A 14,714-nucleotide genomic window follows, 5' to 3' on the forward strand; every position below is an offset into this window, starting at 1 on the left:
GATGATAGTGAAAATTAACGAAGTGAAAACCATGTTCTGGTAAAAAAAAAAACTTGAAAAACTTGAAAGGTCTATTGACAGAGAAAACACAGAGCACCAAACAAAATCAGGAAAGAAAAGGGGTATCACTAACTATCTTATAGATATTAATGGGATAATAATGGAATATTATGAACAAATTTACAGTTTCAAATACAAAAATATAAATAGATGTAACAAATGCCTTGAAAAATACAATGTACCAAAATTAACACAAAATCAAAGAATTATGAAGTAATTTTATAAAACAAATTAACTTTGTTATCAAAAACTATCTCACAAAGAAATCTCCAGCCCAGAAGATTTCTTCTGTAAATTCATTCTATCAAACATTCAAGGAAGAGATGACACCACTCATATACAAAATCTTTCAGAAAATAAAAGAGGAGGGAACACTCTCCAACTAAATTTATGAGGCCAGCATAACCCAAATACCAAAACCCAGTGAAGACATTGAAAATGTGAAATAATAGACCAATATCTCTCAGGAACACAGACAGACACAAAGCTCCTTAATAAAATATTAGCACATCATACCCAACAATGTGTAAAAAGAAAAAAACATTATGACTAAATGCATTTATTTTAAGGATGCAAGGTTGATTTAATGTTTGAGAATCCTAATAAAAAATAGGATTTAAAAAATAGGATTTTTTAATTAAGCAAACTGACAGAAAAATAAATATGCATAAATAAACATAAATTCTTTAAAAATTCTTAAAAAGAACGGAGGATTAACTCTATCAGATATTAAAACAAAATAAAAGATAATAATGGAAACCACTTTGTACTTTAATGAACAGATAAATGGAATGGTGATTCCAGAAATAAAGACAAATACACATGGTAAAAGATATATATAAAGAGAAAAAGATGGAGTATTGAATAAATGATTCTGAGAAATTTGACCTGCCATTTTGGTAAAAAATAAAGCTGATTGCATATCTTTTTTCTCACTTAAGGTAAATTCTAGATGAAATGCAAATTTAACTATCTAAAACATAAAATCATAAAAACACTAGAAAACTGGGAATATATTTTATAATTTCAATGTGGAGAAATCCTTCCTCAAAAAGAAATAAATTTAAAAAGTTTATTTGAAAGACTGATAAATTTGACAAACTAAAATTCAAAAAAAAAGTAAAAAAGAAATAGCATTATAAAGTTAGAGATAAGACAAACCAAGAAAAATATTTGTAAAAATATAAGGCAGGAAAGGGGACAAATTCTCTTATATAGAACAAGCTCTTAGAAATCAATAAGAAAAAAAAAAATCACTATCCCAATAAGAAAAAAAAATGGGTCATGGTCATAAATAGGCAGTTCACAGAAAAATAAATAAAATGGCTTCCTAACATAAGAAAAACATCCTCAGCTTCCTTCAAGTTCTAGCAATGGAGATTAAAACAAAAATGAGATGTTTTCTTTATCTCACTGGCAAAGTAAAAAAAAGATTCATAATGTGCAATGTTGGTGAAGGTATATGGAAAAAGATATTCGTATACTTTGTGTAAAGTCCAAATAATATACTCTATAATATAATATGTTTATAATAATATATAGAGAGTTAATTGGTGTCACCTTTGTTGAAGGCAATCTGGCAATATCTATTAGTTGAAATTCATATGACTTTTGACCTAATAATTCCAATTACAGAAATTTACATTATAGATATATTTTTACATCTGTGCCAAGTACTGTATACAAGAATACTTATAGCAATATTGTTTGTAGTAGCAAAAGTAAAAATAAATATCCATTAATGAGTCTGGATAAATAGATTAGCTTTCAAATAAAATATTCTGCATCATTAAAAAGACTGAGGTTGATCTATAGATGATTATATAATAAAATCTCTGAGGTTTATCATTGGGTAAAATATCTTGAAGCAGAGCAGTTTATGACATATGTTCTCACTGGGTAAAATACTTTATGATAAATATGCATGTGCAGATACATAGTTATAAATATGTATAAACAGACATAAACACATATAAAGACTTTAGATTCTTGTATATTTGTAAACTATTACTTTAAAACAACAACATGTAATTATTGACTATTACCCTAAAGAGATACTGCTTGAGAACTGAGAGTCTAGGATGGGAGAGATTTCCTGAAAAGAAACATTTTATGATGTTTAAAAATATGTTTACAATTGCTTGTATTATTGAAAATCCACCAGTTCAAAAAGTCAGCAAACAAAATCAATTTGTCGCATCTTGCATCCATGGAAAGTAAATTTAAAAACAGATCTTTAATATGGTTTGCTTTTTTGTAAAGAAACCAACCACTTGCTTGAACTTTGCTTTTTTCAACATTGTGGAAAGATGTTTCTGCTCTTACTATGTGCCAGGCCCAAGGCCAGGTGTTTAAAAAATAAAACTAAATAAACAAAAAATGTATTTTCCCTCAAGGAGTTCACCATTCAATGGGAGAAGCTCATATTCAAAGGTTCAGAGGAAGACTGCTCTCCTGGCTTAGATCTAAAATATTTAGTAAAGACAGTTCCTTCCAAGACCATAATAAGAGCTTAGTTCAGCAACCCTTCCCTGTAGATCTCACCAGGTATCTTGGTGAATGTCAACATCTCTGAGATAGCTGATGTCATCTCCACTAAGCTTCCAGGGAAGACCTCAAAGAGACTTCTTTTAATAAGAGCTATTAACCATCATAGATTCTTGTCCATTCATCTTTACAGAATAATTTCCATTTCCAAGGGCATTACACTTTTTCTCACCTCCACTCCTTTGGCTGTGCTCTTCTTTCAGCTTGGAATGTTAAACTTTTGTTCTTTGGCTACTCCTACCCAACGTCAAATATAGGTTCAAGTCCTTCTCCAGGAAAGCCTCTCTGATTCTCTGCCACACAAATTAAATTGAGGATATTTCCTCCACGCTCCTCCAGCTCTTTCCACCTTACACTCAACCATCTTTTTTCTCATGTTCTCATATTAAAGCACAAATTTACTTAAAGTCGTATCTCTGGTGTCTGATGTAAAGTAGAAACTCAATAATTGATTAATTCAACCATGGAGTTCACTTTTCTCCCCTGGGTCCACCCAGCTTACCATACTAAACTGAACTTTGTGATTGACTTCCCTACATGGCATGTCCCCATTGAACCACTTTTCCAAATCTAAGGCATCACACTCACTTGTCCAGTGATATCCCGGGGAAGACAAACTTGCCCAGGCAGATTCGGTAGACAGAGCTCAGGGGAATCCGTTGCAACTGCACACAGCTGAGCATGATAAAGTCATATTTACAGATCCAGAGAGTCTTATCTGTGACCAGCAAAATCCTCTCCTTCTCATTGTTCCAGTGGTCTATTCTGTAGGAATCATCATGGAGAAAAATGGTTAATGGCATGGTCTTTCCAAGTTAAAGATTATGACACTCACTGAAAACATCTCTACTAACACAGAAAATAGGGAGGTTTGATCACCTCAGAAGAGGGGTTGACCAATATCTAATGCCATCCTCTCTCTCTTTCTCTCAGTCCAGCCCTATGATCAAGGGAGGAGGGAAGATGGAAGATTACAGAAAAAGTTATTGCAGAGATGAGTACCCATGAAGTGACCCATGAGGGGAATGACAAGTTTTTATCATGTTGGCAGTCACCTGATTTCTGTTCCATCACATGTTCCCTGTTCACTAGAAAAACTTCATCTTGTTCCAAGGACACCAAAACATCTATTTTTTCTACCCCAATTCTTACCATAAACTTTACTCACTACGTACTAGTTAATTCTAATCCCCAAAAGTTGTGTTGCTGAGTGGGGATAGAATGGAGACAAACACAGATGCACTGACCCCAAAGCCATCACTATATCTGCCCATCCTACCATTTCCTTGTGGTAGAAACACAGTCAAACAAGTGAAGTAGTATTCTTATGAGACAAAGACAAAGTAGACACTAGATAAGTATTTACTAAATTGATTTGATTTGGCCTTGAAAGCCTTTCAGTGTATGCATGGAAAATTCTGACTCCAACAGAATCTCCACCAGAGAAAACAAGAAGAAATCCAAACAGTGGTGTCTGATTAGAGAAAAGTGAGTGTGGTCTGTAAATCCTCTCACCCATGGCACTTTTGCTGTCTATCTCCTATAGCCTTTAGGATATAGTACTCATGACTTTTATTAGAATTATTTCAGTACATGATTTGTTTTCCCTAAGAGACTTGAAGAGGATGATCTGTGACTGATCCATACCTTAATCCTCAATACACAGAATCAGTCTAATATAAAGATAGAGTGGGCATCCCATTCCCATTCATTCTCACATAGTAACCACAGTTCTATTTTAAAAATACAAACAGAATGACATCATTCCCCTGTTTATTTTATTAAATAGCATCTCTTTAATCTTAGGAAAAAATCCAAGTTACCTATGGACTACAGCATTATCTCATAGCAGGCTAAGAACCCTAATTGTCCAAATCATAGTTCAAATGCCTCACTTAAAGAGGATTTTTTCAGCTTCTATATACACTTGGCCCTCTATCTTGTTCTATCCTGATCCTTCTCTTTTTGTGGACTTACTGCTTTTTGTAAGAAGGAATGATATGTAAAATATTTAGAAGTAAGTACCATGTAGACACTGACCGATCAGAATGGACACCAAAAATACAGAGGGGAGGACAATAACAGTCATTGCAAGCTCAGCATTGTGTGTGTTTGAGTGTGCGTGTGTCTGTGTGTTCCATGAAGGCAGAAACTGTGTCTGTTGGGTTGCTCATTCTACACAGCTCCTGTCAAATAGCCTACACTAAATAAATATCTGTTGAGTGAATAAATGAGTGCTAATCAAAATTTTTGGAGGTTATTGGGCTGGATGAGGGCAGGAGTGAAAACTTCCAGTTCTATAACCTACTAACTCTGTAAACTGCCTTTGGCTCATGCTCCTTATTTGTGAAATGGAGACAATACTAGCACATCTCCTAAATTTGGGGAGAGGATTAAAGGAAATTATTCTCTATCAGTGCTCTACAAATCAGCTGTTATTATCACTGGCAGAGACCTAATCCACTAAGGAATTTTGGGCAACCCAAATATATACCATTCCTCAGTATAGCATAATCTAAACACAGACAGGCAAGACTTAAATCAAACAGCCAGGACTTAAATCAGTGCAAAGAATAGGAGGACATATGAAAGAGAGAAAAAAATGGGTGAAAGAGAAGAGAGAAGCAGAAAATGGAAAAATAAGAAGGTTGGGATCCTTGATGGAGGCCCTATTGTATGGTGGTCATGATGTGGTATATGATTTAGCTCTACATCCCCACAACTCTTTGAAGAAAATCACACCCGAAGTCAGTCAACTAGAATAAGATAGTAGAGTCAGTGGTGTAGAGTCTGAGAGATGCTTTAATCCTGGTTCTACGGTGTTCATCCACTCCAACGCTGCCATACTCAACTCCTGATCCACTGAGAAAAGGAAAGAATTCTAGATAATCTGTTTAACACTCTCAGTCTTAGTCAGAAAGAGACCGGGGACTCTGAAATGTCTTATCAGATATCTACATAAATTTCTCTAAATAGCTTGCATCTACTTAGCAGCAAGTTAAAAGCTGCTGCCTAATAAACCAGACTTGGTTTTAGTCTAAAAAAACCACAGCTTTTGGTTGAATGGTTTTACTGAAAATGTCAGCACTCCATAATGAGATTTATTTTAAAAGGTAAAGGATTTGGGGAAAAAAGAGAATTCTTTTTAGGAACACAGAGTGCTCTGCTGTGACACAGATTCTGCATAATTCACATGTCGGGAAAGTCTGAATTCAAGTAAACACACAGGTTTATAAATAGTTTGGGGCCACATCTCTAGCTCCTGGGTGGTATACGTATTTATTTAGACTTCAATCACACCTTTTTTCCCCAAATAACTCATGGAAATAACATTGAATTCATATTCTCAATATTAACATAATTGAAGTTGGGTTGGCAACAATATCCACAACAAATATCGGGGTGGGAGTAACAGTAACATATTGTGGAGATTTACAAAGTCCTTGGATGTTGATGACCCTATTAATCCTCACAACAACCCTTTGGACTAGATGTTATGTCTCTGCCTTTAAAGACAAGGTAGAGACACAAAACCTAGTCATGGTATTGGCTTTCTTTCCAGTACCATCCACTTCCAAATAGACGGTCCTTCAGTGTGGTATGAGAATGTGGTAAAACCCACTTCTGGAAGGAGTTGATGTGATGATATATACCACTCCTGGGACTGTTCTCTCTGGAAAACCCTTCCCCTGAGAAAACACACATCACTGTACCTTTCAAAACTTGTCCTCTTCCAGAGTTCCCTATCCTGGAAAAGAACTCTCCTTCCACCCACTTATGCAAGCCAGAGACTTAGGAGGGAGTCATTCTGGACTCTCTCTTTTCCTCACCTCACCTGCCGGGTCCTAAACATTTGACTCTCACATTATTTCTCAACACCACCCACTTATCTCCATCTTGACCTTCACCATCTTGACCCAGTCTTCCCTCACCTCTTGCTTAGACTATTTCAATCACCTCCTTACTAGGGTTGAGCTACTAGTCACCTAGACCCAGGTTACCTACATCTGTTCTTTCCCTCATAACCTCTCCACCATACTGCAATGAAGGGAACCTACTGAAAAAAAAAAACAAATCTGACCCCATCTCTTCACTTTGGCTTCAAACATTCAACAGTTCCCCAGAGGTCTAACAAGAAATGACAGAAGTTCTTCACCCGGTCTAAGACACCATCCATAGTCAGGCCCTACCTATTTCTTCAGTTTCATCCCAGGCCCAGTCTCTCCACTCATTCTTCTTGATCTTCTTGTATTCACCAAGCCCACTCCTACTGAAGGGATTTTGCATATGCTGCTTCATCCTGAGGTTCCTCCTCTCACAGCTATAGTGCTGAGCTCAATTACTCCTTACTCAGGCAAGCTTGTCCAGACCTCTGTGACTACTTCTGTTCTTTCTAATGTACACTTACATAACGCCACACACTTCTCCTTCGCAGTACTTACCCCAGATGCAATTTTACAGTTATTTCTATGATGACCTAATTAACGTCTGCCTCCGCTCCTCTACTGTAAACTCCACAGTCAGTTCTTTACATTGTGTCTCCAAAGTCGCATGTGTCCAAAAAATATTTCTGAAATGAATTAGCAAAGAATGAACAATCTTTGTGCTGTGCAAGCCATATGCCTTGGCTCACACTGTTTGGGAATCCTATCCTCACGTTTACACGTTGAAATACTCCCCCATAAAATAGCACAGTTTCAAAAACTAATCAGTAACATTGGGAAAATGTTCATGCCATAAAAGTCAGAAAAGAGCAGAGCAGGATACAAGATGGTACCTTCAGTGTACTTCCAACTTTGTGACAAAAAAATCCATAGATCAAAATGGTAACCCTGATTATATCTGAGTGTTGGGATTCCAAATGACTTTCATTTCTTCTTATGTTTTCATTAGCCAGAGCTTAATTCCTTTTTGCAATGAACATATTCCATTTTTATGATAAAGAGATTTTTCTTAGATAATAAATCTCATCTATCCTTCAAGTCCCCAGTTAAAATGCTACCTATTTCGCAGACTCACCCTCACCATTCTCCAGCCCACCCCTGCAAGGTAGGTGTAATCTTTCTTTGCATTAAATATCCACAAGATTTTTATCAGATGTGCCTCGGTTGTCACAGTCTGCTCTATATTACAGTGATGTCTATCTCCATAATGTCCTCTTGTTACCCCACATTTGATGAGAGACCTTCTAGTGTAGAGAGGTGTTTTAGTCCTGTCTGGGTTCCCCTTACTAGGCCCAACACAGAGCCGAGAGAGATCATGGTCTCAGCCAGTGAGCAGAGCATGAAAAACTAAAACTAAGATTCATCATCTTAGTTGTGAGATCCAGTCTCTCTTGGCAGAGGATCTGCCACATGTCCTCTTGTCACTACCATTCCTCAGCACTAGCTTCCATGTCTCTATTTGATGAAGAAAGGCCTGGACACCCCTGTATAAAAGGGAATCGAGGAACTCCAGGAGATGTGTGGTTTCCTGGGATGACAACAGTTTTGCCAGCAGAGGGCAACAGCGAACCAGCAATGATAGGCGACCAGTCAAAGCAAGTTTCCAGGCCCCCACCCAGTTACTCAAACCATCCCAGATGCTTTTCCAGTGGCCCTAGGCCTACACCTAACAATACTTTCAGTTGCTCTTTTAAGGCAGTGTCAAATCAATTTGTGGTTTAGAGACGATTTTCCTCCAAAAATATGTTTTTTTCTAACTTATTCCACCACACTCACATGCACGTGTGTGTGCATGTGCACACACAAACACACACACCATTCAGTAGAAACATCTTCCCTAATACTGAAGAGAGCGACTATACCTGGTTTACAAATCCACCTTCCTTTGTGTGCCCCTCCAGCCTCTTAGCATAGCCCAGACCTTAAAAGAGGAAGACAGTTTCTTGGCTGGCCAGAAATCGGCAACCCAGGAGGAAAACACTGAATCATTCATTCCACACATATTCCCTGAGCACCCACTGGGTTCCAGGCCCTGAAGAGAATCCAATTTGGGTTTGCTCTTGAAACATAAACAGATGAAAAATGCATGGCATTGAAGCAAAGCAATTTCCCTCCCCCTGAGTTAAGTGAAGTCTTAAAAAACCTTTAGCTAAATAATCCACATTAAATTCTTTCAATCATTTCATTATTCTTTCCTGGGGCCTCTCCAATTTGTTTAAAATAGGGGACCCTCCAAGTAAACACAGTATTCTAATAAAAACCGAATGCCCACAAACCTTCTCTGTTCTCAGATCCCCTGACCTGACTTCCTGTGGTTCAGTTTTCTCCCCAGTACCTCATGGAGCCAGGCATGTTCCAAGCTCTGTGGTAGCTACTGGGAATAGTGAGAAGAGTATTCTGCTCTTAAGGAATACACAATTCTCTAAGATGTGACACAAAATCATCTAAAGAAGAGCTAATATGATACCCGAAGATGTGATGAGGTTTTATAATTTTAACACAAGTCCACAGACTCAGGTCTCCAGATTCCCAGCCCACTGTCCACAGGGCTGAGAAAAAGGAACCCTAGGCATCGATCGATCTGATGCCCTTGAAGAAGGTTCTTTTATCAACATTGCATTTCCTGCTGTTAGGTATAAGATCTCAGTGTTATAAAAAGCACAAGTTGCCAAGCGTGAACAATTCTTTGGAATGAATATACACTAAAAGTTTTCAGAAGTATTAATTGTTTAAAAAGATTTTATTAATGAGAGACAGGCAGAGACATAGGCAGAGGGAGAAGCAGGCTCCCTGCAGGGAGCCTGATGCGGGACTCGATCCCAGCATCCTTTTTTTTTTTTTTTTTTTTTTCTCATCTATAAGCATTTAATTTTTGTATTGTCTTATTTGGCATGATTTCTAATTCAGCACATTCAAATGGGAAAGAACATAGAAGCAAATACATTGTGTTGCCCCTCAGAGATCTCATTTTCCTGAGTCATTAAAATCCAAGCAGCTTCCATTACTAGCTAGTTTCAGGAACAACAGTAACTTAGGTCAAGGTCTTTTATTTATCATTCCTAATCCCTTTTAATAATTTTCCTATAAATGTTTCCCTAAATAGTATGTAGTATTACTTTATGAGATTGATCCATGTTAACACATGTAACTCTGGACTCATATAGACTGCTTTCAAAACTGGTATAACTACTTTCAGGAGAAATTTAATAAATTCTAGTAAAATTCAAGATCTGTAATCCTACAACCCAGGAATTCTTCCTCCTGAGAATTATACTTAGCCTAGAAAATTTTCTTTTTTTTACATATGAGTACAAGGAGACATGTACAATAATGCATCACATTGGTGGTGTTTGTAAGCAACTAGAAACTGTCTAAATATCAACCAATAGATGGAAGGATAAATATATTATGGTATATTTATCAAATGGAACATTCCATTACACTGAAAATAAAATTCAGACCACCTCTGAATATGGGGCAGCAGCTTCTGACAATATTTACATTTGCACCTGAAACCCAGTATTTATACCATAATCTTTTATCAAATGATTCATAGGTTATATTTTAATCAATTATTCAATTTAGAGAGAACACATCATTATTCTAATCATGTTTTGTATGCAGCTCTTCCTTTATCTTACAAAAGCCATGACCTGAGCCTAAGGCAGACACTCAACCACTGAGCCACCCAGATGCCCCAGTATTAAGTTTTTTAACACCTTCTTATTGTATACTATTATAGGACAGACAAAGCGTCCCCATAAAACAGAGACAGGATAGACCTGGAAACATTCATTCACATATCCACAAAGACCATTTTTTTTCCTGAGCAAGAGAAATCTCTTGGAGTTTCATATTATTCTAGTTCATCAAAAAAAAAAAAAAAGACAACGATCAATTTTTCCCTCAGAGAACAAAGGAATTTTTGAGTTCTAAAAAATATAATAAAACTATAAACAGTTTTATTTAAATAAGTATACATATATGTAATTTATATGTGTGTATGTATGTATGTACATATATATGTATATACCCACCAATTCTCAAGCTTCTGAGATCTACATGCACAAATGAATAATTCTGGCATGTATTTTTCTTAAGTTATAACCAAAGCCTTCATTCATTGAGGGTCTTCTCTGGATCAGCTACTGTGCCAGATATTATACAAATATTACCTCTTTTAATCTTCATCAAACAATCCTGATGAGCACAGGTGAAGAAATGGAGACTTGGGGAGGTATAACAGACTAAATGTTTCTTTCCTGTCAAAATTCCTATGTCGAAGCCCTAACTTTCAAAATGATGGTACTAAGTGGTGAGGCTACTGGGAGGTGATTAGGTGTAGATGATGTCATGGGCATGGGGCTCCCACAATGAGATGACTGCCCTTATAAGAAGGGGAAGAGACAGGAGAACCTCCTCCCCCCGGGATGTGAGGATATAATGAGAAGGCAGGAAGAGAGACCTCGCTGAGAACTAAATCTGTGGGCATCTTGATCTTAGACTTCCCAGCCTCCAGAACTGTGAGAAATAAATGTCTGTTGCTTAATCCACCAAGTCTATGGGCATTTTGTTATAGTAACCTAAGCTGATTAATATAGGAAGCTAACTTGTTCCACATAACATAGCCAGGATTCATCCGAGGTATGTTTCACTTTAGACACTTACGCTCTCCTCTTTACCAAACCACCATTCATTAAAAAGGCAATGAAATCTCTTCATGTAATCAATTAATTCTGCTGAGTGCCTGGATGCTTGATGCTTGAACAACATAGATTTGAACTGTGTGAGTCCACTTGCATGCAGGTTTTTTCCAGTAAATATAGTATAGTACTGTAAATATATTTTTATTTTCTTAATAACATTTTCTTTTCTCTAGCTTACTTTATTGTAAGAATACAGTATATAATACATATACAAAATAGGTGTTCATTGACTATTTGTGTTATGGGTAAGGTTTCTAGTCAACAGTGGGCTCTTCGTAAAATTTGGGAAGTCAAGAGTTATACATGAATTTTTGACTACAGGGATGGGAGCTCAGCACCCATGACTCCTTTGTTGTTCAAGGGTCAATTGTGCTTTATTAAAGACATTATGGAGGTGCTCAGACTATTAAGACTATAATTACCCCTGTCTTCAAAAGCTTATCTAATGTGGGAGAATAAATCAGATATTATGGTATCGAGTGATAAATAATAATGTGGAAATTTGTGTACAATACTATGGAAATCCCAGCTAATGTCTAACATTGATTTCATGCTTACTTTAAATGAATTTTTGGTCTCAGTTCTTCATATAAATTACTTCATTTATGGTTACAGTAATCCCATGAGGAAGGTAGAGACATTATCCTCATTTTATAGATGAGGAACTAAAACATAAAAAAGATTAAATAACTTGCCCAATTCTGGAACTGAAATTCAAGCTGAGGATGTCTGCCTCTAGAGCCCATGCTTTTGATTAACCACTCGGCTCTACCTTAAGGCATTTAAAAACACCAAGGAAATGAGGCAAGGCTCTGGATAAAGTATGCTTGAAGAAGCTTTTGAAAATCTGCAGAAAGCAGATTAATTAATTTTAGATAGAGGGAACAGTGCAAACATGCAAAGCAACATGTACAGAATGACTTGTTGGAAGACACGTGTTTGCACAGTATGTAAATGAAAATCATGAAAACAGAATTACCATAAAAAGGGAGGGTAGCACCCACAAAGATTCTGACTCAGGATCACTGAGATGGAATCCCAGGCATCTATCCTTCAAAAAGCTATCCAGATGCAGATCCAAGATTCTGAAAGACCAAGACATGTTCAGGAACTGATCTAAGAATTTGAATCATACCTAGGAACTCTCAGGCACTGCTGTGGAACCAGTCTGAGCCTAAACCTGAAGAATTTGTAGGTGGCACTGGAAGATTTGTGGATTTATCCAACATTTCAGAGTGGAATGCTACAGAGTATTTCCAAGGAGTACTTGTCCAATGCAAATAATTAATCATGACCACCTTCACTTTATCAAAACTTCTTTAAACTCCAGGAGTGAACCTCTTCTACTTCTTAGTCTTCCAGCCGAGATAACTAACCAGAGAGCATCAGTATATTATGTCATGGTCCCAACCCAGTCCTGACACAGAGAAGTTGCTTTGTGAATGTTAATTTCTTTTTTTATATCCCTTTCCTGAAGGCAGAGCGTAGTTTTGTCAATACTTCTGTGAGCTTAAGACTCATTTTAACCACAAATGGGTCTTCGTTTCATGGTATATTTTAAGGGCCACATTCCTGAGCAGTGGTGGGCTTCCTAGCATTCAGGCCCAGAGTTAGAGATGCAATTCTGTCCCTTCCTAGCTGTGAGACCTTGCAGAGTTACTTATCTTTTCTAAAATCCAATTTCCACATCTCTAAAATGAAAATGATAATAATGCATACATACCTCAGAGAGTTGTTATGAATTCTAAAAATAGTACAATAGAGCCCTTAGTAATATATAAAGCACACAACAAAGTATTTGATTTTTATTGGCTATTAATGTGATAGTGATGATGTTAGTGATGACGAAGGAGGAGGGGGAGAAGAAAACAATGAAGAAGAATTCTTTTAAATTACCTTTAAACACTTTTGCAACAGGGATGCCTGGGTGGCTTAGTTGGTTAAGCATCTGACTCTTGATTTTGGCTCAGGTCATGATCCTAGGATCATGAGATTGAGCCACAAGTAGGGGCTATGCACTGGGCATGAAGTCTGCTTAGAATTCTCTCTCTCCTGCTGTCCATCCACCCCCTCAACCTTCTCTCTCTCTCTCACACACAGAAAACAAAAACAAAAACAAAATCAACACTTTTGCAACATTGATTGATTTAACAAATAAATTAATGGGTAGGTGATTGGAAGTAAATCCACTTAAAGATAACTCCTCAAAACTATTACAGTTTTCAGATATACAAAATACTTCCATTTCAATTTCCTAAAAATTAATAGTCATTAATTCCCTATATATATTACATGTTTCTGTCTGCCTGTTTGTCTGACACAGCTGGGTGTGTTTCCTTATATTGGAAGTTATATTTGAGTTAATATGACTTACTTAAAATACAGATGATACATTATATGTGAGGTTCTCTCCATAGACAGCTGCCATGGGACACCTTAGAAGATAAGGACCAGGAGTAGTAGAAACAAAGACCTAACAAGAAACCCATGAGATTTTCAACTGCAAGAGTCGTGTTATACTCATTGAGATATCCCAGACAGAGAAATCAACAGCAAATTTAAATATGAGCCCAATTCATAAGTCATAAGGGCAGGTGCTAAGGATTACTATTCACAGTAAAGTCATTGATTTGCAATCAATTTTCTTCTCTCTATGTGCCTTACAGAAAGTATTTCTTGTTTTGTTTGGTTAAGATTTTATTTATTTCTTTGAGGGCAAGACAGAGAGAGCACAAACAGGGGTGAGGGGCAGAAGGAGAAGGAAAGAATCTTAAGCAGACCACACTGAGTGTAGAGCCCAATGTGGGACTCAATCTCATGACCCTTCGACCATGACCTGAGACGAAATTAAGAGTTGGATGCTTAACTGACTGAACTACCCAGGTGCCCCAAGGAATATACTTCTTTAGAGAATCAATACTAGGTACCCAGTCCAGAAATAATCCCCCTTAAAGATTTAACATGTATTTTATTGAGCCATTATTGTGTTCCAGGCTCTACTGGTATACTGGTGAGCCAAACAAGCCTTTGTTGCTCTCATGCTTACATTCTAGGAAAGCACACAGACAAAAGGAAATGGACACATAAACATAGAGACCTAGATAAAAGGGAGATGAGAATATCTGTGGAAACAGTAGGCAAAGTGAAGAGCTACTGCAAAGGCCCAGAGACAGGATCCATCACATTTTATTAAACAGCAAGGAAGCTGGCATAACCAAGGCAAAGGGAACAAGGAGAAGGGAAGGAGATGTAAGCAGAAGCTAAATCACATGCTGGAACAACCAAAATTTCTTTGCGATCTATGAATGTTTTTCATATCAAATAGTTGTTATCCTCCACTTTAGAGATGGAGAAACCAAGCCCCAATAAAGTGACATGCATCTAGTACCAAGTGAGAGGCAAGACCAGAATCCAGCTATTTGGACCCCGTCAGCCCAGGCTACATATATCCCATCCA

General features: G+C 37.1%; 1 protein-coding gene across 31 annotated transcripts in view; it reads right to left on the reverse strand.

Annotated features, from left to right (window-relative positions):
- TPRG1 (tumor protein p63 regulated 1) overlaps nucleotides 1–14,714 on the reverse strand; it is a 287,018-nt gene that overhangs the window by 70,706 nt on the left and 201,598 nt on the right. For 30 of the 31 annotated variants that reach the window (XM_041731589.1, XM_041731582.1, XM_041731584.1 and 27 more), the window contains one exon: nucleotides 3,196–3,372. The exons of the other annotated variant lie outside the window; for it this stretch is intronic. In XM_041731589.1, coding sequence (XP_041587523.1) covers nucleotides 3,196–3,372 — 177 coding nt within the window. The remainder of the gene's footprint in view (nucleotides 1–3,195; nucleotides 3,373–14,714) is intronic. 31 annotated transcript variants of the gene reach the window in all.

The sequence above is a fragment of the Vulpes lagopus genome, chromosome 17 (genome assembly GCF_018345385.1).
Source record: "Vulpes lagopus strain Blue_001 chromosome 17, ASM1834538v1, whole genome shotgun sequence".
NCBI lineage: Eukaryota > Metazoa > Chordata > Mammalia > Carnivora > Canidae > Vulpes > Vulpes lagopus.